Source organism: Hyposmocoma kahamanoa, unplaced genomic scaffold (genome assembly GCF_003589595.1).
Source record: "Hyposmocoma kahamanoa isolate Upper Pololo Valley unplaced genomic scaffold, ASM358959v1 96236, whole genome shotgun sequence".
NCBI classification, from domain to species: domain Eukaryota; kingdom Metazoa; phylum Arthropoda; class Insecta; order Lepidoptera; family Cosmopterigidae; genus Hyposmocoma; species Hyposmocoma kahamanoa.
Window position 1 is genome coordinate 13,564 of NW_020655153.1, and position 24,768 is coordinate 38,331.

At 36.2% G+C, this 24,768-nt stretch overlaps 1 protein-coding gene across 1 annotated transcript; it reads left to right on the forward strand.

Moving 5' to 3' along the window:
• The first annotated feature begins 2,641 nt into the window (after nucleotides 1–2,641).
• LOC113238505 lies at nucleotides 2,642–20,436 on the forward strand. The gene is made up of 6 exons (XM_026475330.1): nucleotides 2,642–3,013; nucleotides 7,099–7,234; nucleotides 9,097–9,366; nucleotides 10,944–11,142; nucleotides 11,536–11,696; nucleotides 20,003–20,436. Exons 1-6 carry the CDS (start codon nucleotides 2,780–2,782, stop codon nucleotides 20,131–20,133), a joined length of 1,131 nt encoding a protein of 376 aa, XP_026331115.1. The 5' UTR covers nucleotides 2,642–2,779; the 3' UTR covers nucleotides 20,134–20,436.
• The last annotated feature ends 4,332 nt before the right edge of the window (nucleotides 20,437–24,768 follow it).

Below are 24,768 nucleotides of genomic sequence, written 5' to 3' on the forward strand. Positions count from 1 at the left end.
ACCCTCTATGCTGTGTTCAAAAACCGCAAATTACGACCAGCATAAAGATAAACTGTTTTGTAAGAACCAATTTCTTATCTGTGAAAATGTTATTATTGCTTCTTATGCTCAAGTCGCACTGGCGCAGAGTCGAAGCGTTGCGACGTGTCATGGTTTTCGCCTATTGTATATTCATTTCTATTTTCCCATTATTAAGGTACAAATTTGTGTTATGCGAATATGGAAACTCGCCGCGTCTCACTTGAGGCTGCAGACGCCGACCACACTGTGATCCGGACGCACTAATACGAGCGTCAAGCGTTGTAGTTGAAAACAAGGACGTGACGTGAGTTAAGCCATTATACTCGCCTGTGGGTTCGTTACATAAACCCACACTCTTAATTTCATGCCTTCATTATGTAAGAGTCACATAAACTACTAAACTAGTCACAAGTGAGGCAAAAATCAAATTCATGTAGGCTAGTTTTAGTAGAAGGTAAATTTTGTACGGTTTTAGTGAATATTTATATAAAAATACAAGTTGAAACTCGTTACTTCCTTGTGGAATGTGATGTTAGTATCTATTTTATGTTTGTCTGACGTATTTTTACACTCATTTACCGCACATTTCGTCATTTTTAGCTAAAATTCTTGATCTGTTCGCAGTGCAAGTTGACCTTGAGCACTGAAGGCCCGCCCGCTCGTGTAGGCCCTTTGGGAGCGCTTCAATTTGCCTCACTTAGCGTGTGCGGGCTAGGTTTCTATGCATTATTATTCTAAGTTACTACCCTATTATAAAACTCATTTACATTAGAACCATGGCAGCACTAGTTAAATTAAATAGATGTCGTTTATTCTTAATGAATAATATCAGTATTCTGCTACCTGTCCTTAATATGTCATAAAGTCATAGTGCCTGTAATTTCACCAGTACCTCCTTCAAAACCAGAACTCAGAACTCTTTCACAAGCAACTGTACCTTTTGAGAACCGGGTGAAGTCCGTGCGAACGGTTGATCTGGACCTGACTTAGATGGTCCCTGTACGGGCTTGCTAGCAGAGGTTGATGGGTAAACAAAACTTATGTAGAAAGATATGAGGCTGTTCTTCTCGGGATTTGGGATTGCGAGTGTAAAGTCGCTTTTAAATGAACTTGCTTTTGGACCACTACCTAGCTCTGGAGCAAAGATAGGATCTATGATGGAACGACCTCGCCTAGAAGATGTTTGCAGTCGCACCTTTAAGATACTCAGGGTGTATGAATTCAGAAGGGACTCAGGGACTATCTTGCTGTTTGGTATGGAGTGTTGGACCTTGACTCCAGCATTATGCTCAAAACTAAAGTCCTTTGAGATGTGGCTGTATAGACAGACGTATGCTTGACAAATCGTGGGTACAAAAGTCACCAATGTTGAGGTTCTTCGTCGAATAAAAAAAAAGTTGAAGATACTCAGAATTAATTGTAAAGGAAAGGAAGCTGCAGTATTTTGGCCACGTAATGGGGGACAATAGATACCGAATTCTTCAACTAATGCAGAGAAAAGTACAAGGAAAGCATAGTCGAGACAGAAAGAAAACCTCGTGATTAAAGAACCTGAGAGACTGGTTCCACCTCAGCACACGTTCCCTCTTTCGTGCGGCAGCTTTAGAAATGAAAATAGCCGCGATGTTCGCCAACCTTCGTAGGGAAACGGGACATTAAGTAAGAATGATATCCCGCCGTAAGTCTGGATGTCCGTTGGTAAAAGGGGGCGGGCGGGATGAGCTGACGGAGCTCATGGGCACACTCACCGAAATATATTCTATAGAAAAACCGTAATTATAACCACAATTCTACACGATATTTTTTATTCGGTTTTATAAAACAAAATTTTAATATGAAATGAAACAACGTAAAAGTGACCCAGGCTGTCTTCTATCTGCTCTATTATAATAGAAACTTTAACAATTTTAAGGGTCTTTACTTTAACAATTTAAACCCTTTTTTAAAAAACAGCACTAATTAAAATTAATTAATGGCTAAACCTTGTTAAACAAAAAAGCCATTTAATTTTCAATTAAATTATCAAAGCGCCATCTATGATTTTTTTTATTAACTACTAAGTGGAAAAGCGTCGCGAAAAAACGTAGCACACGAGAGTAAATGAGAATCCTGGCTTTCCTCGTAGTACTAAGGTAATAGTAGAGATGGCGTTACATGTACGCAAAAATTAACAACAATGAGCATTATAACTTTTATAAGTTAATAATTAATGTTAGCTGTTTATTAATTCAATACATTAATAGCCTATTAAATATTGTTAAATCTTCTTTATTTGTTACTAACCAACTTACAGCCGTTTACTAAGCACTTATGTTTTATGATGACTTTATCGAAATGTTTTGAAACATGTTACGTCGGCTACTTTTTGTAAACCAATATACTGTTTTCAGTTCTTTATGTAACTTTGTGCGGTTAAGAATCGTTAGTTTACTAAACTAATTTCAACCAAACTAACGTTAATTACGTGGTTAAATAAAAACAAACGTAAAATAAAATTATTTTTCTTTCGTTAAATTAAAACAGCAATTAAATATCTTAAGTGAAAAATAAGTCATATAAATTTTAGTGTTCATTTGTTTCTATGTTTTGTTTGCACGTAAATAAAAAAAAAACAAGTATTTTACAAGGCACGGGTTGTGTAAAAAAAGCTATAATATTATATATACCTTAATTGAATAATAACAATTAATTAATACGGAAGACAACATTAATTATAGGCATATTTCGTTGATTAAATCTGAAGAATTAATCAGTTAACATGATGTACCACCTGATAATCTATATGCCGTTCTTTTTAATAATGAAAACGACAAGCCATGTGCCTAAAAACGACTCAAATGTGGTCATATATGGTGGCCACGCAGACGCGGCAGATTACGCTGCTCCACGCCGTGCGATGGCTACAACAGCTGCCGTAAAACCTGTTGTTACACAACGCGTTCTACAACCCACAACGCACATCATGCAACATGTTGAAGATTTTGGTGACAAGGTATAATTGTAATTATTAATACAAAGATAGAATACTAAAAAAAATCCTTCGAACCGTCTGGATTCGAACCAACGTCTTCCAGCAAGCCGCGGCAGTACTATGCCAACAAAGTCACGGAACGTATCAGCGGACATTACGAATTTTTCTATTATTTGTTGCAGATTGTTGTTTTTGGTTTGTAACGAGTTTTTACTGGTAGCGCCACTGTAAGAAATCTATTTCTTCACTACAGACACTGTACCTTCGTTAGGATGTGGCTTCCTTCCGACCTAACCTAACCTAACGACGAAAAGCCGTTCATGATGAGTTATCAATATATTTTTGTATATTTTTCATTGACTTACAAATAAATGGACAACGGGTCTAATACAAAAACCACGAAAAAATGAACCAAGTCAACCTATTTAAACGTAGTGACATGTAAAGGAATATGAAAAAGCTAAAACGTTGAATTTAAATTGTAATGTCATCGCAGTACTGTCTAATTTTGCTTGCTTCGCTGTCAGTCGAACAAACGAAGACTAAAGCGTGAATGACGCTCTGTATACGATTTTAACGCCCTATGGGTTCGGACACTTTTTAGCGCGGATCCGACGTCCATATAATTGTAAGTAAATGATATTTTTAGAAGTCGGAAATAAAAAATTTGTAAAACATTGTATTTTAGAATAGATGCAAGAACACAACGCAATTGACTCATTTCGATCATAGATTAGGTAACGTTCTTATAAGTACGTTTTGTTTTAAGCATGATTGAATGTTTACCTACTTGAAGTATTGGTTATTTTATAGTACACACATAAAACATTAAAGCTATAAAATACCTAATGAAATAATCAAATAGTAATGACAAAGCAAAAAATAAAACACAATGTTACAATAATATTTAGACAATATTTAAATGAGATAATGAAAGTTGCAAAGGAACGTTTTGACAAAAAACCTCTTGCCAATGTCAATATTACATTGATTTTTTTTTAAATTTATTAAGGCTTTGGCAAAGCCATAAGCCTAAACATGAAGTTTAAATTATGTTTCCGTAAATATGGCCACAACAAAGAGGATAGGCAATTTGAGGCGGCGTGCTTGGATTGACTCGGGATTCCTTAAAACGGGCCGATACGGGTATTTTAGTTCCCGTCCGGGTATTTAGGTTAACCCGTCCAAAACTCAGTGCATCGTTATTGGTAGTCCGTGGTTTGCATCAAGAATCGATTATAGCTTGCTTCCACCGGTGATGTTCGATGGTGTCCAGATTCCTATTTCGGAATCAGTTAAGAATCTGGGGGTTATTTTTGATAAATCTCTTTCATGGAAACCGCACGTTGCTGAGGTTAGCAGGAAGGTGTTTAATGCGCATTTCTCACTGAGAAGATTAAGAAATTACCTGCCAACTAAAACCAAAATTAACCTGGCTCAAAGTCTCCTACATCCGATACTGGACTATGCTGATGTTTGCTACCCTGATTTGACAGTCACTCTTCTTAATAAATTGGAACGGCTCCAAAACATGTGCATACGCTTTATTTTCGGACTCCGGAAATTCGACCATGTTTCCCAGTTTCGCAAACAACTTAAATGGCTACCAATCCACCGTCGTAGAGACCTTCACGTCCTTTCCCTCCTTTTTTCAATTCTTTACGACACCTTTGCTCCTCCTTACCTCAAAGAACGTTTCGTCTTTCACGCTTCTACTCTTGACCGTCCACTTCGCTCCTCTCAAACCCTTTCTTTAGAAATGCCCTCCCATTCTTCTGATTTTTCCTCTAACTCTTTCACTGTTTCTGCTATCCGATTGTGGAATTCTCTCCCTGAAAATATTCGACGATCCCCCTCTTTACATACTTTCAAACGACGTGTCAAGGAGCACTTCCTTGAGCAGTGACTTCTTTCCCTTTCTGCCTTTAATGTCCTTGTTCTGTTGTTATTATAATCCTTCATCATAATATAATAAGTAAATATTTTTATAATTATTTATTTATGTATTTACATTGATATCATTGTGTATTTATTTTTTTTATTTATTTACTTTAAAATGATATATTATTGTGTTTATTATTAATATTTATTTATATTATATACTATATTTATTATTAGTATTTATTAATATTGTTTCTCAATCTATCGCTGTGGTATCTTGTATCTTGGTTGCACCCCCTTCTAAGTACTTTTCCTATCCTAAGGTTGCCTGGAAGAAATTGCTACTTAGCAATAAGGCCGCCTGTTGTGCGTATGTTTATCTGTACATGTGTTTATGTTCGTGTGTTTATCTGTGCAATAAAGTATATTCATTCATTCATTCATTCATTAGTTCGAGATTCGTATAATTTCGCGTTTTAATCTTCGATTAAGGCACTGCTATTCCACTTTAAACTAGATTTCACAAAATAATTGAAAGTCAAGATAAAAACGACACTTTTCCCTCCAAAATTAGCGAATAGCGAATCTCCTTGTTACATTGATATTGAGAACAGTGTGACCATTTGTGGCAGATTTCTGCCATTTGGGCTGATTTAATTTTTATCATTTTCATTGGTGCAGAACATTATAAGTCATATTAAATGTGACAGAGTTTGGCAGATTTGGGAATATTCGGGAAGTTCTTTATTGTTTTTGGGAACAAACGAAAACATCTAAAGCGAAATACAGGAGAATGTTATAAACTTAACCTATATCAACTTTCTAACCCCAGCTTCTACAGGCTGTACTCAATTAGCTTTTTTGATGCTTTGATAATGAATCACAAGTATTGATAGGTCTCTTTAATGCACGTCGTCAAAAATGGGACATGGTTAACTTCTAGATCGTTAATTTATGATTCAAACTGTACCCTGTCGTTTACTTAATCGTTGAAGGTTCAATACCAGCAATACCTATTATTACAAATTTCGATAAATATGCTGCTATCTAGCGATTAATTGCTGAACGATGACAGATTGGAGTTATTAATTTAGTTCTCCAAAAAAAGAACCGACCGTATTGCAGGGGTATAAGCTTTACTTTCGTTTCTCGTAACAAACAAAAAAGTATATTAATATAAGACTTTCCGATGATATAAAATACCACCACGGGTAAGATTTTTGATTCGGCTATCAGTTTTGTACTCCAAATCATCATATTAAGGCATTTTTCTAGGATTTTCGAAGGAATTTTTTCTGAGTGTTCGATCTTCGTATTAATAATTATAACAACCATACCATACAAAGCGGAAATGGCGGACTGAACGCAAGTAGGTCTTTCAAAACCTACATTGGTACGCGTCGGACGCTAACTAACCACTTCTACTGTATTTATTGTTCTGGGGAAAGAGCGTTAGCTTAACAAATTTCAAACACGTAATCTATCTAATGTAAAAAACATGTAATCTAAAATATTTAATATTCATTAGGCTAGACTTGGATTATGACGTAAATTGTTAGTTTGTGAGAACCGACTCCGTAAGTTTAATAACGAAGCCTAGCCTACCGTAGAATTACCACTAACTTATGTGCGGGGCATAAAATGTTGCTGGACTGTATAGCCCCCTTTTTACAGTCACGCTATAGAACCGTACGGGCGCATTTATTCGAAACTAGTTCATCGCGCTCATGGCAAAATACGCTCTTACGTTTTAACTTAAATGATCGTCTCAGCCAGGACCAGACTGCTGACTATAATTCAGCGGAATTTAAATGTTGTTGCCTAGACTATAGAATTCAGATTCGCTATTAATGTACACGAAGGCGTGGTAACTGGGTGGAGGGAGCGCGAAAACTTTCTCCTCATGTAACTGTGCGCAAAAATATTGCGCGCGGGTAAGCCTCCATGCATAATCGTGCACGATTAGGTTTAGTTAGACACGTTTGAAGTTTTTTAAGCTAACGTTCTTTCGCGCGCGATTGCTCGTGTTTGTTTTTATTACAACGTAAAAGCGTCCATGTAAAAGGCAACTTTGGAACGCACGACTGCGCGCGCGACTGATTTTTCCTTTCAACGTCTTTTCACGCGCGCACGATTACTGTAGATATCACGCACGAGAACGTCTATGTGTAAAGCCCGCTATTTCCTAATTGCTTGTTCTTTATAGTGTTATACCTTTCTCACAGGTGGTCTTCGTGCCCACACGAGCGTATGACGTCAGAACAGTAGATGACGAATTTCTACACGATGATACAATGCGCTTGGACGAAATTGTTCATGGACAAAACAAATACAAATTGAAGGATCTTACTGAAAAACCAGGTAACCGTATTTCTTTACTAGCATCTGCAATAAAATCAACAATATCATATATATAGACTTTATCTTCCACAAGATACGGTTACGTTTTTTTGATTGTAATGAATATCATGATGTTCTAATACCATAATATTCTTTTTTTTATATGAAATTACTCCACTGATAGTTTTTGTACCTCCGATGACATCACAAGCGCTATTTAGTGATGGGTAAAAAAGCGATTGATTAAATCGAAGGCGCGGACGCAGCATGTATTTAAAATAATGATTTTTCAAGTATTTGTTGATTATAAAAACCCGTGAAATATTCATGTAGTAAAAGAATACCAGAATAAGATAATTAAGTCCTTTGTTAATACGAGTTTTGAAAAAAAGTTGCTCCGGAATAGCAAAAAAAAAACAACAAAAAAGTTTATAGTATATTTTTATAACATTTTCTAAGGTCTTAAGAATTATCAAGTGAACATCACTAATTGTAAAATATGACGAAGCGGCCGTACTATGAAACTGAATGCATTGTACGAAACTATCACTCGTTCGATATTCATTGCCTACTAGAAGGACCGCAAGTGTACCGCGCCAAGTAAAAACCACAATGTATTACTAATGACGCGGCATACATTCGTTTGCATATTATTTTTTCAAAATTGATGGTTCTTTTTTAGTTGAAAAGAAAATATTCCACCTATAAGGGTGGTAAACTACTTTTGAGGTAGATTTTTTTAGTGCTTTTGTATAGTAAAGTAAATCTGCATTCCAATTATAACTGCCCGACATCCGACAACAAGCACATAGAAAATTCGTAAGGACCGCTGGTTTTGGGAGACGTCGTCGGCGTTGGTTTGTATTAATAATTATAACAGAGTAGTGGAGTGATTTCACAAAAAAGAAATGAATATCAGTTCAATAGAGCGTACGGAACAGAGCTCTCAAAATAGTAAGTTACAGATCACACATGAGTCGGAAATTGTCGCGTTACGAAGAGAGGTTATAATATTTTAAGGTTATGTCCTTGAATTCTAGACGTAGGGTACAGGATCTTCTATATTTACATAAATCACTTCACAGCCTTACATCAAGTGCAATTCACGACGCCTTCTTAGACTATTCGTATTGAATGTTTATACTAATAACCATTGACTTACAATTATCTGGACGTCGGGTCCGCGCTAAAAAGTGTCCGAACTTACAGGGCGTTAAAATCGTATACAGAGCGTCATTCACGGTTTAGTCTTCGTTTGTTTGACTGACAGCGAAGCAAGCAAAATTAGACAGTACTGCGATGACATTACAATTTAAATACAACGTTTTAGCTTTTTCATATTCCTTTACATGTCACTACGTTTAAATGGGTTGACTTGGGACACTTTTTTCGTGGTTTTTGTATTAGACCCGTCGTCCATTTATTTGTAAGTCAATGCTAATAACACTTCTTTTTACAACCCTTTGACGAGAATGTGTCGGGCCTACAATGACCTTATGGCTGATCTTGGCGATGATTTAGGGATGGATATATATGATGGTAATGTTAAAAGACTTGGCAATCGAATCCACAACCACCACGGTATCTCTTTCATAGTTATAGTCATAGTAATTCTATTTTATTTAAGGTTACAGTTTTATTTATGCCCAAGTATTTTATATTAATTTACAAACAAATTATATTTTGAACAAAATTGCTTACTCATGATTGGTGCATCTAATAAATAAATAAATAAAAAATTAAACAGAATAATTTCAAAATAGAAAAAGGTCTTTAAATAGGTCACATGAACCGTTTAGGAAGGCTATCATGGTTACAGCAAATATCAGTATATGTTCTACACATTCTGTAAGTGGACTTTTTAATTATGATTATGGTTCCAGTCACGGAACACAGCGATGTCGTTTTCGTCCAAGGGCGTAATGCAGAGCGTACTCAGGAAGAAGAGGTCCGTAAAGCACAAGATCGCCACGAGGATGCGAGGACTAAGTCTGAAGCACCAATAAAGATAGATTGCAAAAATTTGGACTGCACGCACTCTGTGCAGTCAATATGTGGCTACAAAGTAGAGAACGGACATATGAGATACCGGCTGTTTATGAACGAGTGTTTTTATAGGAAAGTCAATTGCGGTTTTAGTTATGAAGTCAATCGTGAGTTTTCTGTTTTTTTTATTTTTCAAAGTTGCTAGCCTTCGATTTTGTGTGTGTAGTACATCGAGTATATAACCAGAAATAGAGACAAAATGTCATTTAATTTGTTTGAAAACTATTCTGCCATATCATTACTGTGACAACTGCGCTCCGATTGGCCAGCCCGAGTTCGGAACAACTGACGGGTGTCGTCAATTGTTTCGCTTTAATTCGACCAGTTAACTAGAACTTTGCTATAATGGACGAAAATTGCAAAATTACATAATATTTAATTACCGATGAAATGTGATTACGTTTGTTTTGTAATTAGATGTTTAGCTGTTTTTCCTACACCACCGAATGGAGCAGCCCCCCCTTTGTTGGAGATATTATCTTTATTACAATAAATACATAATATTTTCGTATTTTACCGAGACGTACACACAGGTCAGTTGTTAGCGCTGTAATAATTTAAGTTTTCTAATTCAGCGCAAACGAAATTTCATATTTTGCCAGGGGTGGATGGCCCTTTATTCGTCTCTATTTCTGGTTATAAATTCGATGGCGTAGAATAAATATTTCGAGTAACCTTTATTTTACGATACAAAATGACGGGACGAATAAGTCGTCCTCCTTTTGTAAGACTCGTCTGTTATACATTTACTAGCAGTAGACCTCCATGTGAGAGTGTGTGTGAAGAGTTCTTTCAGGGAAGTACTGCCACCGTACCGATGTCTAACGCCAAGCAGTAATGTCAGCTATTATGTTTCTGGTTTGAAGGGTAAGGGTGCTGGTGAAAATACAGGCACATGGGACTTGTCAACTTATGTCTCAGGGTGTCGGGCGCAGTGGCAGTGCCCCTCAGGTCTTTGTGATTTAAAGCTCTGAATGGCACTGCAACTGTTATGGACAGGCGTGTAGTTTACCATCAGGCGCACGACTTGTTCGTCTCAGGACTTGATATTGCAAAAAAATTGTCATTTCGGGTGTTATAATAATCCTAGTGGCTAATACATACTATTATCTATAAGTTCGTGCTTCCTGAGTTCACGTTTTGAAATCATAACACAGCCCCGCACTAGGGAAACCCTGTATCACGGGTGCCACAGACACATACATAGACAACCACAAATTGCACCCAAACTCACCGTCCGGCCACGGAAGCAGTTATAAGCAATACGTGCCTTTAAGAAATGAAATGTTTCTGAAAATTTATGTAAAATTGTATGGCAAAGAAAAAGAGATGAGAGCGCCATCTTCATAGATATTCAAAACAAAAATTTATGTAGTTATTAGACCGCGATTGTATTGCCACTCAGAGTTTTAAGTAGCAAAGATCTATGGGGCACTGTATTCAAATATATATTTACAAAGACCAAGCCTTAAAGTTTCTTGCTCGTTCTCCTCAGAAGAATCTTGCCTTACGAATGAGCAGTAGAGTTTAATAGAGTAATTTGCCTTTGAAATAAAAATGATTTGAAATTACTCCACTAATTTGTTTGTAATTATTAAAGAAAGATCGAACATTTATAAAAAAATCACTTCAATCCGGCTGGATTCGTACTAATGTCTCCTTCTACTTTTTTGTTTAAATTTAGGTTACAAAGTTGTACCATTAGACAAATGCGAGAAAGTTGGCGGCCATTACACTGAACGTAACACCTTCATTTACCAACCTGTTCCACACAGCATGCAGAGGCAACAGTATAACGAACTAACAGGCGAGTCTAGCTACGGCCTGAGAGTTAGGGATGAAAATAAAATGATAGAGACCAGGAGGAGAGTTTCAGGCAGAAAGTAAGTACAGTTTGAATATCATTGGTAAATTCAACGTACTTAAACCATTTTAATTATAATAACAAGATAGAAAACAAAAAATCGTCACCTAAATAACCATACTAAATAAACAACAAAGAAGATATCCACAATATTAACCTTAGAACTAAGTCCAAACTCATGGTACCACGATTTCGTTTTACTAAGGTAAACGATTCTTATATGACGAACTGTATACGTTTTTACAATAAGATTCCGGAGACTATATTAAGATTATCATCCCCTAACTTTACATTAAAAATATGCTGATTGAAAAAGAATGGCGTAGCTTGACGTGCTGCCATCTGTATACTCCCTCCGTATTCCATGGCAATGTGACTCTCTGTATAAATACTAACCAAAACCACATTTCAGAGCTATGATGATCAACACGGACGGGAAATACTGCTCCCACGCATGTCCAACAACATGCACTGATGATTACCAGCCTGAATGTGCAATGTCCGTCGGTTTTGAGCGCCGGGTGTTCTTAAATCATTGCCAATTGGATTACAATTCTTGTATCCATGGGATAAGTAAGTACTTTCCATCACACTTTCTCGTAAACAGTGTCATGCAGACAAGGTCGACCGTAATATCCTAAATTATGCACACAGGCTTTTTCATTACATTATCGCCCTAAGGATTTTTTACGTCAAGATTAAGCAAAAAGGTTTTATGCTCGAAAAATCGGAACGTGTATTTCGCATAAACTTGAAGTAATAAAATAACTAAATTTATTTTATGAATTCAAATCCTGCAGTATTTTTAGAATTTGGAAATTATTTATTTTATATCTAATACAATGTGGCTGCAACATTTTAATATCTATGGAAAAATAACTGGCACTCTGTTAAAAAAACCAGGAACCCGCCTTTTGCTAAATAATCTGTTGCATCCTTCAAATTGTCTTTTAAGAAATTTTTATTATCTAGCCAGGTGTCCAACAGCACTGGCAGTCGTGCGGTGCGATTATGACATTCCACTACTGACACTAATATCACAACCACACATACATGGTAACACATTGATCACACAATACACGCTCACACAGACTCTACACGTACTCGCAGTTTCTCCTTTTTTAGATTGAATTTTCATTTTTAAATTAAATTCTCTATTTTTCTTTCTACTTAGTTGAAGCCACTTTATTTTTGTTTAACTGTAAATTGTTGGCTTCACTGAAAATCAGCGTAACGAGATGTTTCCCTACGTCTCGTTACAAATAAGCTGAGTGGAGACCTTTTTGGTACCATCTTAAATATAATACTGTTTTATTTTAAGTAAATGTTATAATAAGGTTATTTTAATTTTTGTTTTTACGTTCTATTTGTATTATGGTTACCAAATAAACTATTTTTCTTTCTTTCTTTCTAAATAAATGTAATCTAAGTAAATGTTGTGTTGTGAAGCGATATTTAAACATAAGAAATAAATTATCGTTGTATCTGTTTCCTAGCGAATATGATGAACAACATTGTATGTAGCACGGGCGGTAAAATTACAAACCTCCAGTCAGCCCTCACTCAGCCTTCAGCTTTGGTTTTCTAACAAACTCTCGTTAGTAATTCTTCCCTTATTGCCTTAATACACAATGTAGTATTTATAATTACTTAATCGAATTTATTATGTCCACGGACTTGTGATCCACGAGAACTGAAGCTATGTTTTCCGGTCAAAATCGCGAATATTTGTTTCTTCAAGCAAACCGAACTTTCGGACCCTTTACATATTATAGTCACAGCTGACTGAGATAATGAAGTCATTTTATTTAAATTTTTATTGAATTGATATTCAATTATTTTTATGTGAAATTACTCCACTAGTTTGTTATAATTATTAATACAACGACAAACACTCAGAAAAAATTCCTTCGATCTCTATCTCTACATTTCTAGCCGAGTCTGGTAGCTGTAAAGGTATGTAACTGGATGACGAAATATCATAGATTTCTCATAGACGGCGCAACGGCGAAAAGGTTGCTGAAAAACCAAATACAAAGATACGACGCAAGCATATAGAAAAATTCATAAGGTCCGCTGGTTCGTTCCGTGGCTTAGTTGGTATAGCGTCTGACACGGTATGCTACAAGACGGCAGTTCGAATCCGGCCGGATCGAAGGATTTTTTTCTGAGTGTTCGATCTTTTTATTAATAATTATAACGAACTAGTAAAGAGCTGCCACATTACCTAATTCTACATCCAAGCAGTAATGTCAGTTTTACTGTGTTCCGGTTTTGAAGGGTAAGGGTGCTGGTGAAATTACAAGCTTTTGGGATAAAACAAATACAAACATTCTTTACTGCCACAATGACTCTGTTTGGATACAAATAATATAAGCGGGAAATAAATTCTATAACGTTAAGCCAAGCACGTCAGAGGGCAGTAGGAGGTGGAAACATAGTTGTTGCAGACAGCGCTGTTCTTCAGCCACCTCTTTGTTCTTAAGGTCTTAGGCGGACTTAAATGCAACGAGGGCCTAAAACAATTATAAAATTTGAAAATGGTTCAATATCATTACCACAGATTACAAAATGTCGGCAGATGGAGCGCGCCGAACATGAAAGTGAAGCCACCAAAGCAAATACAAATTCAAAAGCGAATACAAACTCGCGTCAGTACTAAGCACAGCGTCGCATTGTTTGCACGTCACGAGTGATTAGTTATCTTTTTTTATGTTTAAAAATGCCATTGTAAAAGTTGTTCCCAAAAACAAAAAATAAGATGGAATATCTTTTCACATGGAACTATTGATTATTTAAATGTTTTGTAATTTATTTACCCAATATTTTTTGAGATTCACTCGGAACACGAAACCTCGACATAAATCCGTATGTGTTGCCAGTTTATATCGAAATAGGTTTCCTTAAAATTAGATAGATACGCATGGGTGATAGGAGCATTGATTAATTTATACTTTAATGTAGAAATTAAATATTGCACGCGTATTTATACAGGCTGGTCCATTTACAGCGGTACAAAAATGTTTTTTAGGTAACTCAGATTTACCTAAATTATTCTCAAATCAATGTCTAATAGCCATTATGTACACAAAAGAAAATGTAGCCCGATAGATGCAGAGAACTTTTATTGTTGTGTGCACATGTTATTGAAACAAAAGGTATCAATAAAATAAAATAAAACATTATAATGTATGACATAACGTCGCAGGTTCTAAAGACTTTCATTGGGAACCAAACAATTTTTGTCTACTTGGTACTTGGTACTTGGTGCAACGGGCTGGTATCCGCAACTCGACTCGATTTTTGTCTAATTAGAAGATGATTGTCAATGCTATGGAATTGATTACAAAGTCAATTTAATGGTATAAATTATAGAATAGTATTTGATGGTGCGATTGCACTACATATCAAAATCAGAAACGAATGCTCGATATATAGACGCGCAACGGTAGTATTATAAAAACGTGTAGAAAATAAAGGTTATTAAGATATTGTGTCACTGTGATTGTAATAAATTTTTCAATTTTAAAATATCATAATAAAATATTGTTTCCTTTGTGAGATGTAAATCGAATAATAACAATTACATATTAACTTACATTGCATATAGTTTGTTTGATATCCTAATACCATTTAAGTACCATTTATTGCCAAATATTATTTCCAGTTTGTAACATTAGTATTATAAAAAGCGTTAGAAAAAAATGCGGGAGTTGTTTCGCTGCATCTAACAATCTTACATGCTCACATATGCGCATGTCCCTACAGCGCCCCTCCTAGTTGTCACGCACACAATAAATGAAAAATGGCTTCACATCGTTTGTTGCGTATGGACCATCTGCCTATGTTTTGTACATAGGACGCAGTATAAGTTTCCGGAACTGACCACTTACATAAACAATATTTAAAAAGTAATTAGAACATTTGAAAATGGAACTCTTTGGCTATAGAATACAGTTTGTTTCATCTGACTGTCACTTGTTTTTCCATTGTGGCGTCATTTTAGAAATTGGTTGTCTACATCACCATGAATTTAGCTCCTGAAAATTTTCGTAGTATGATTTTCTACGACTTTAAGTGTAATTTAACAGCTCAGCGGAGCTTTGCTCGGCTTCAAACTGCCTTTGGCGATGAAGCACCATGCAAGACGACTATTTATAGCTGCTTTGCAGAATGTGAATCTCAGTGACGAATTTCGTGATGGTCGCCCGTCCAGTGCTGTGAACAACAAAAACATCGATGCTGTGCGCCGTATGATCGAAACAAACAGACTTGTGACATATCATGAGATTCAGGCATCTTTAGGCATAAACATGAGTCAAATACAATCAATACTACACAAACATTTGGGTGTGAAAAAGTTGTGCTCTCGGTGGATCCCACATAATTTGACTGAGGCTCAAAAAACGGGTCGCGTCACTTGGTGCAATGCTATGCTTACCAGATTCAACAAAGGGGCGTCAAATTTGGTGTGAGATACAGTAACAGGTGACGAAACATGGATTTATAGTTACGATCCCAAAACAAAGCAGCAATCGAGGGTATGGGTCTTTCGAGATGAGCCGAAACAAACGAAAGTGGCGCGCGTGCAAAGTGCCTCTAAGAAGATGATTGCTTCTTTTTTTAATAAAAATGGACACGTGGTTACTGTTACATTGGAGAATCGTTGAACCGTGAATAGTGATTGGTACACGACCATTTCTTTGCCGGAAGTTATTGACAAACTCCGTAAAAATAACTGTAAACGCCGTATCATCTTGCACGACGATAATGCCAGTTCTCACACGGCCAGACAGACAAATGAATTTTTGAAGGTGAACAACGTTGACCTTATGAGCCATCCCGCGTACAATCCTGACCTGGCACCTTGGGACTTTCATTTATTTCCAAAAATCAAGAACCAGTTACGCAGTCAACGATTTTCATCACCTGGTTTCAGAGATTGTCACGGAGGAGTGGCATAAATGTTTTCAAAATTGGTTCATTCGTACGAAAAAGTGCATTAACGCTAACGGAGAATATTTTGAGAAACAATAAATTCATTTCTGATGGTCAGAAATGAATTCATAGTACTTTTTTTTATTCTTTCAGGGAACTTATAGTGCGACACGTAATCTGAGATCATTACTTATATAATAATTGAAGATGTTCTTATTTTTGAAGAGGATAAAAAACGTGTCAACATATGTCTCAGGACGACGGACACGATGGCAATACCCCTACGTTCTGGTTTGGAAGGTTAAGGGTGCTGGTGAAATTACAGTAACATGGGACTTGTCAACTTACGTCTCAGGGTGACGGACGCAGAGGCAGTGCCGCTAATATCTTTACGAATTAAATTTACTTGGAATCATAAAAAAAGTAATTCTATTCGTTAGACTGTGCAATTTGAATACCAGGATTTTGATGCCGTGCCTTCACAATCTGAACTCAACGTTATCTTATCCATTGGCGTTATGAATCCATGAATGTAGTCAAAGCGAAATAATAATTTATTCCATAGGTAAAATTTTTGCACTTGAAAACGCCATTTTTTAACCGACTTCAAAAAAGGAGGATCTCAGTTCGACTGTATGTTTTTTTTTTATGTATGTATGTTACGCGATAACTCCGGTATTTGTGAACCGATTTTCATGATTCTTTTTTTTTTGTTGGAATGGGAGTACTTCCGTAATGGTCCCATTTCATTTTGAAGAAAATCATCCACCTCGAAGGGTGACTGTTCACGCATGAAGATTCATTTGTATAAATAGCGCCTAAATTTTCTTAAGGAGCAATTATTTTAATGGTTGATTTTGCTATTTCTCCAATTCAAGACGTTTTTCTCTCAATATTCTTTGAGTAGTGAGAACCGATTTTTATTATCTCCAGTACCAAGTCCTGTATAGTGGCGAGTTTAAGGATATTTCAATAAAACTTAGCAAATAGATGTAATTCCACGTACTTTTGAGGTCGGTTTTTTTTAGTACTCTGTACTGAGATTATTAAGCAACAGCTCGTTCACTTCGCTGACCTCCCCGAGAAGAACGACCAAGGAACTTTAAGGATGGCTCTTTTCAAATAAACTTAAATGCTATAGAATACATTTTGAAATATAATTGTGTGGAATCTAGACTCATGTTGTCTTTCCATACTTCTTTATTTAAAACATACTCTTCAATTTTGTAATATGACTTTTCAATTAAAATACTCATAATGTAAGTTTTGAACTTAGGAAATGGTAATCTTTATATATTTTCCGGAATCTTATTGTAAAAACGTATACAGTTCCCCAAAAAGAGGCGTTTGCCTTGGTTAAACGAAATCGTGTTACCATGAGTTTGGACTTAGTTCTAAGGTTAATATTATGGATATCTTCTTTCTTTACGAAATTCTGTATATTTTTATGCCACAATCATGATACCAGTCTCCTTAAACTTTTCTCTGAAAGAAATCCGAGAACCTAAACGGTACACAGAATGAACCACTCGCTGATGAATTTAAATTCAAAACGCCAAATTACTATTTGTTCTCCATAATATTTGTTTAATGTTAGCTTATTCATCTTTGTTAAGTTATTGTTTAAGTTACGGTCAGCACTTAAGTTTAGCCTAAGTAAAGTACCTTCCTACTTATATAAATAGTTGTCTTATTATCTTGAGTGAAAATCTCGCATACGAATCTTTACACGTAATGTTTTTGTTGATTTTTAAAAACCTATTAAAAATAAGTTATAAAACTTTTTTTATAACACCAAGTGACGTGACGAACAAGTCGTGTGCGTGATGGTAAACGACACGCCTATCCATAACAGGTGCAAAACAGCGCCTGTGGCGCTGTAACGTAAGTTGACAAGTCCCGTGTGTCTGTAATTTCACCAGCACCCTTACCATTCAAAACCGGAACGGAGTAATGCTCACATTTCCGCTTGCCGGCAGAAATGGTAAGGTGGCAGTCTTTAGCAGTAATTGAAAATTGCCCAGCGGTTTAAAGTCACGCCGCGACGCCCGGTGCCACGTCAGTCGCCATCAGACGCTTGTCAACATCGGATCAGTGTCTATTTTTTTCCACCTATTCTTATTTCATTCATATTTTTTTTAAGTGCGTGCACCTCAACTCCTACAATCTAGGCTCGCATTAAAATACCTTAATAATATCATAAACCATAAACACGTTGAATTTAGCCTACATGAATACTAATTTTTTAACCGACTTCAAAAAAGGAGGAGGTTCTCAATTCGACAGTATGTTTTTTTTTTGTATGTATGTTACGCGATAACTCCGGTATTTGTGAACCGATTTTCATGATTCTTCTTTTGTTGGAAAGGGGGTACTTCCATAGTGGTCCCATTTCATTTTGAAGAAAATCATCCACCTCGAAGGGTGGCTGTTCACGCATGAAGATTCATTTTTATAAATAGCGCCTAACTTTAATTTAGGAACAATTATTTTAATGGTTGATTTTGCTATTTCTCCAATTCAAGGCGTTTTTCTCTTAATATACTTTGAGATAGTGAGAACCGATTTTTATTATCTCCAGTGTCAAGTTCTGTATAGTGGCGAACTAGCGGATATTTCAATAAAACTTAGCAAATAGACGTAATTCCACTTTTTTTTTATACATGACAGGCAAATGACTCCACTCCACTTACTATTGAGGTCGGTTGTTTTAGTACTCTGTACTGAGATTATAATTTTATTAAATCATAATGTAGCCTAAAGTAGAATGTTCTTTGGGCAATTAAAAATAAGATTAAATTAATGGGTTAATCCCACCAGATTCCTTAAAGCGGATCTGGTGGATCCGTTTTATTTTATAATACATTATTTTCTATTCCCATAAGATCACCTATGTAGGGAGTTACGAATAAATCATTATATTTTATTCCCACCTGATACCCTGGTACTTACAAACTTATTTTTGGTAGGTACTGTGGTATAGTCAAGAAGAAAAACTTTTAAAAGCTCTAAGAGATGACGCAATTTGCAAATTGTGCATCGTGAATATAAATTACAGTTAACAAACTCAGTAACAAAGCTATAATAACTATCACAAGTAATAGCAATCGAGAAACGGCACAAATACGTTAATGACCAACTTTTGACTGGAAAAAACAACACGGTTAGTCACTATTTAGAAAAACTTACATTTTAAATACTACTTAAGATTGATTTGTTGTCTCAAAAAAAATGTTGTGTGATAATTTTGAACACAATTGCCGAATAAATGAATATTTAATTTCAAAACTTCTTTTTCCTTTAACTGTACTTACCTTACATATACAATGAGGGGATCCGTTGAGAGTTGCAAAATATAGAGTGGTGGTGGTGGTGGATCAATTATTGGAGATCGAATGAGAATAGCCCAAATAAATAACTTTTGTAACTAGAGTTTTGTATTAGTATTAGACATAACTGGTTGATCACTTTATCTTCTCTGTCACCTGTGACCTGCCTGTCTTTATGACGGGGAATGCTCTGAGGAACTTTTCGAACTGGTGCCATCGTCTCGTTTCTACCATCGTACCTCCCGCCAAAGTAGTAGAGTCCATCCCTACAACTTAGATGCCTGGCATTGTAAGACCACGAGGGCATCTCATTAGTTCCTCGAACCTGCGAGATGTGGAATGATCTTCCCCCTGAAGTACTTCCTTTGCGATGTGACATGGGGTTCTTCAAAAAGTGTGTTTACAGTGCTCTCAAAGGCTGGCAACGCATAGGCAGCTCATCTGATGTTGCAAATGTCCATGGGCGACGATAACCACCTCCTAACAAGTGGAGGTAGTATCATAAAAAAAAGGGCCCAAAACGTTGGTTTTGTTTGAAAAAACAAATAGATATATGCGATGTAAATCCCAAAAATCAGTTTCAATTCTATACGATTTTTGTTTTTTTTTTAGTATGGCGCCGCCGTCCTCTAGCCGAGTGCGTTGGAGGAAAAAAGGCAGACATGCAGCAAAACCGAGCCTTCATAGATTGGATGCAGAGAGTGGGAATAGTCGATAAGAAAGGACGACTTGTTTTAAACTAAATAAGACAATTGTATGCACTAATTGAAAATGTTTATTTATCTGATGGTAAGCTACACGCCTGTTCAAAAAACTGTACTGCCACGCAGAGAATCGCAAAGATCTGAGGGGCACTGCCATCGAGTATATAACCAGAAATAGAGAAGAAATAAAGGCCATGCTTTCTTGGTAACTCATCAATGATACATCACTTATAAATATCAAATCTCGTTTGCACTGAAATACAGACAGCGCCAACAACTGACGTGTGTACGTCTCCGTATATTCCAAAAATATTCAGTATTTATTGTAATAGAGATAATATCTCTAACAATGGGGAGTTGTTCCATTCGGTGGTGTGGGGAAAAACAGCAAAATATCTCATTAGTAATGAGATAAAATAGAATTTGATTTCGTTTGTTTTCTAATGAGTCATTACAAAACAAACGAAATCAAATTTCATCGGTAATTAAATATTAAATATGTAATTTTGCAATTTTCGTCCATTATAGCAAAGCTCAAGTTAACTGGTCAATTTGAAGTGAAACAGTTGACGACACTCGTCAATTGTTTCGAATTCGGGCTGGCCAATCGGAGCACTGTTGTCACAGTAATGGTATAACAGAATAGTTTTCAAACAAATGACATTTCGTCTCTATTTCTGGTTAAATACTCGATAGGCACTGCCATTGCGCCCGTCACTCTGCGATAACAACTCCCATGTAATTTTAAAAGCACCCTTAGCGCCCAGTTGCCATGTTAATGCTGTAAATGCTAAATAAATAGAGCTTATTTTGCCATGACAGTTAGATTCACGAGGTCGCTGCGCGGGGTGAGTGCTACGTTTTAACTTAAATGAATGTCCCGGGCGCGCAGGCAGGTCTTGTAATTTGTTTAGGCCTAGTAAATAGAATTCAGATACACCATTCACGTACATGAAAGCGTGGTACCTGGGCAGTCGGATAACTTTCGCTTCATGTCACCCGCTATAGCACCTCGCCTCGAGCCTCCGATCGACTGGACATGACACTTCACATAATTACCTATACATTTCATATATTATCCAATTTGTATAAAAATATTAGAATTTAAGTTTATTTTATTGATATACTGTTATTTACAGAATAGAATAGAATACGTTTATTTGCCAGAATACAGTAATTACAAAGGTCTTAAGTAAAATTAGGTACATTGTATTCAACCTGCAAGCAGATGTGCAAATATTAAAGGGATTCAATGTTTCTTTAGTCTCTATAGTTTCTAATTAATGTAATGAATTTGTAAATTCTAAGTATTCTTTATTACTATAGAAGCAATGTGTCAAAAGCCAATTTGTCAATTTTAATTTAAAAGTATGTCCTTGTAACAATTTAATTTCGTTTGGTAATTTATTGTAAATAATTATACACATGTTGAAGCAGTTACTCTTATAAATTACTTTATGGCAACGGGGTTGGTATAAGAGATTCATAATTTTTGCTCTAGTTTGCCTTTGAATGACTCCACCGCGTGTTTTAAAATATTGAGGATGAGAGTTGACAAATACGCAGATATCCCTAATGTACATGCATGGCAAAGGTAATATGCTCAGCCTTGTAAGCAGCGGTTTGCAACTGTCATCGAACCACGCACCGCAAATTGCTCGAATACACTTTTCTGGACTTTAAACGCTCTTTCTAAGATTACTGAGTTACCCCATAGTACAAGACCGTAGCTGTGCACGGACGAAACGTAGCCGTGATAGGCCGTCAACGCAGCTTCTCGCGAGACAGTTTGTCTAAGTCTTCGTAAAGCGTAAACAAATCTGTTTAGGTTCATGCACATCTGTTCGATGTGTTCCTTCCACTTAAGGTTCTTGTCGATTGTTAACCCAAGAAAGTTAAATGTGTCTACTTCATCTACAGTATCAGAGTTGTAATTAATTTTAACCGGTATGGGATTTGAGTTGTAAGATCTAAATATCATAGCTTTGGTTTTACTTATATTAATATTCAAGTCATTGATGTCCATCCAACTTATTACGTCTGTCAGTGCTTTATTTACGTCAGTGTTAAAAGTCGCTTTGTTTTGGCATTTTATTATAAGAGTTGTATCGTCAGCAAATTGTATACAATTATGATCAATAGCATGTGGGAGATCGTTAATGTAGAGTAGGAACAGTAACGGACCCAAGACGCTACCTTGCGGTATTCCAGCATTAGTTGTCTTAAGGTGTGATCCAAAAATTTGTTTTTCTAATCTATTATTGTGTTTGTTTTTTGTTAATCTACTTATTTCAGTATACTGTGTCCGATTTTTTAAGTAGCTCGCTATCCAATTTTGGGCTGTTCCTCTAATGCCGTATGCTTCAAGCTTGTAAAGGAGTTTTGAGTGATTTACAAAGTCGAAGGCTTTAGTCATATCTGGAAAGACTGACATTACAGGAGTAGAGACGTTTATACTTTCCGTTACAATGCGAAAAAACTCAAAACATGCAAGAGTTGCAGAACTACCTTTTCTAAATCCGAATTGAGAGTAATATATTACTTTATGTTATTCTAAAAATGCATTTAATCTGGAATGCAGAGCCCTTTCAAATAATTTGGATAGAGTCAAGACTAAAGTAATTGGTCTATAGTTATCATAAGTATCATAAGTATCTCTCATTTGTATGTAGTTGTATGTACACTACCTATTAAGTCGGTTTTCTTATCTGTTTATTTTCTGTATTGTTGTCAGTAGGTCCCTCGCCCAGGGCTTGCTGAAAAAGCACGAAACGGTTTAAAAAAAGCCGTTTGTGGCTAAATCTGAGCAAGTCCCGATTGCACCAGACGCATGACGGTGAATTAGGTACTTAATTTTTGTTGTTTTTTTTTTAGTTACATTATTTATTTTGGGCTCTCGCTTCTCCGAGGGCCTTAAAGATTTATTTTGAATTATTATTATTGTTCCTCTGTTGTTTTGTTTATATGCGTGTCTGTGCTTGTGTAATAAACAGTTTCCTTTCTTTCTTTCTAACTGGGCGCTAGCCCTTCAAACCCGGAGCACAGTAATACTGACATGTAGTTCCCTGGACGAACTCTATCACAAGGGGCTCTGCTGCTACTAGCATGCTTCCCACCAGGCGCACGATTTGTTCGTCCAGTCGCTTAGTATTATAACAATTTCAGTACGGAGTGCCAAAAAAAACCGACCTCAAAAGTCATTCATCCACCCTTAGAGTGTAGTGTAAAACTACGTACCCCCTATCATCTTCATCTCTCTCATTATACGTTTTCTCGGAAACGCCCTTACTTTTCCTGATTCCTGAAAGTGTTCCAACTAATTTAAATTAAAAATTGTTTATTAAAGACTACATGGGTCCATGGTGTTAGTACATCACAAGAAAACCCTACAACTATGTTAATAATAATTTTACATAACAATAATACAATAATAAAATAAAATAATTAAATAATACATACAATTAAAAATCAAAATTAATTATTAAAATATATAAGTTTAGGGTTTATAACAGCCGACATCCAATGTCTCTGTAAGGCACTGTCCGGTCTATCGGCTAATATCCTAAGTTGGGGCTCTCACTGGAACTATTTTTTTGCGCATTACTGCGTAAAAACAGTCAGTGTGAGCGTCTGCAAACATACCAGATGCACTGCAGTACCTGGGCAACCCCAACAGCATCCTAAACATGTCGTTATAAAGACGCGTAGCTCGCTGAAGGTCTTTTGGGTATATATACCTAGTCCACTGACCGCTACAGTACGATTGACAGTATGATTTTAACAACGTAACTTTTCAAATTAATATTTACTGTAATATTAATGACAATTTAGTACTTTTCATGTCTGATCTCCTGACCTTGGCATATTCTATCGTACTGATAGTATCTCCGAATATTGCTATTCGTTTTTGCAATGCTAATTACTAATTCATCTATTTCACTTTATAAACATATTTATTTCGTATTTAATATCTTTATATGTTGACACTGACTGGCAGATATGTTACCCCTCTGCAATCTATTCTTCCATAGATTATCCTACAAATTACTCTTCCCTTGATATGCAATCTTAGCAAACCCACTTTCAAAACGTATAATGAGAGAGATTGAGATGATAGGGGGTCCGTAGTTTCACACTACAAGAGGTAGAATAATTGCTTCAAATTTAAATGGACCACTTTTGAGGTACCGCGCAATATTCATACAAAAAAAACATACAAGCAGTAGACCCTCCTACTTTTTTCGGAGTCGGTAAAAAAAGGAGACCCGTGCCCAGCAGTGTGCCGTATAAAGGATGATACAAGCCTGGACGTTAAACCTTACGCAATTAGCTGAATGTAACAAAATTTTATACCGCCATTATCAAATCCCCAGAGTTCGCTCGGGGTAGATTACGCGAAGGGTGAGAATTATCCTAGCTAATTTGAATTTAACGCCTTGGCTAAGTTAATTAGTAAGACACAGACGGATAGATGCGTTTTTGATGCGTATAATTACGTTTTTTTATAAAAAAAATAACCTCAAAAATATTTTCATAGATGACGCTACAGCTAAAGTCTTTGAAAACTAAATACAAAGATCCGACAAACAAGCATATAGAAAAGTTCGTGAGGTCCGCTGGTTCGTTCCGTGGCTTAGTTGGCATAGCGCTGGTTGGTTTGCTAGGAGACGTCGG

Excerpts from the sequence above, each read along its gene's own strand:
- LOC113238505 (XM_026475330.1), top strand. The coding sequence starts at position 2,780 with ATGATGTACCACCTGATAATCTATATGCCGTTCTTTTTAATAATGAAA. Across the intron at positions 11,143-11,535 it reads AGGAGAGTTTCAGGCAGAAA|AGCTATGATGATCAACACGG; the intron begins GTAAGTACAGTT and ends ACCACATTTCAG. Across the intron at positions 11,697-20,002 it reads TTCTTGTATCCATGGGATAA|TATGGCGCCGCCGTCCTCTA; the intron begins GTAAGTACTTTC and ends TTTTTTTTTTAG.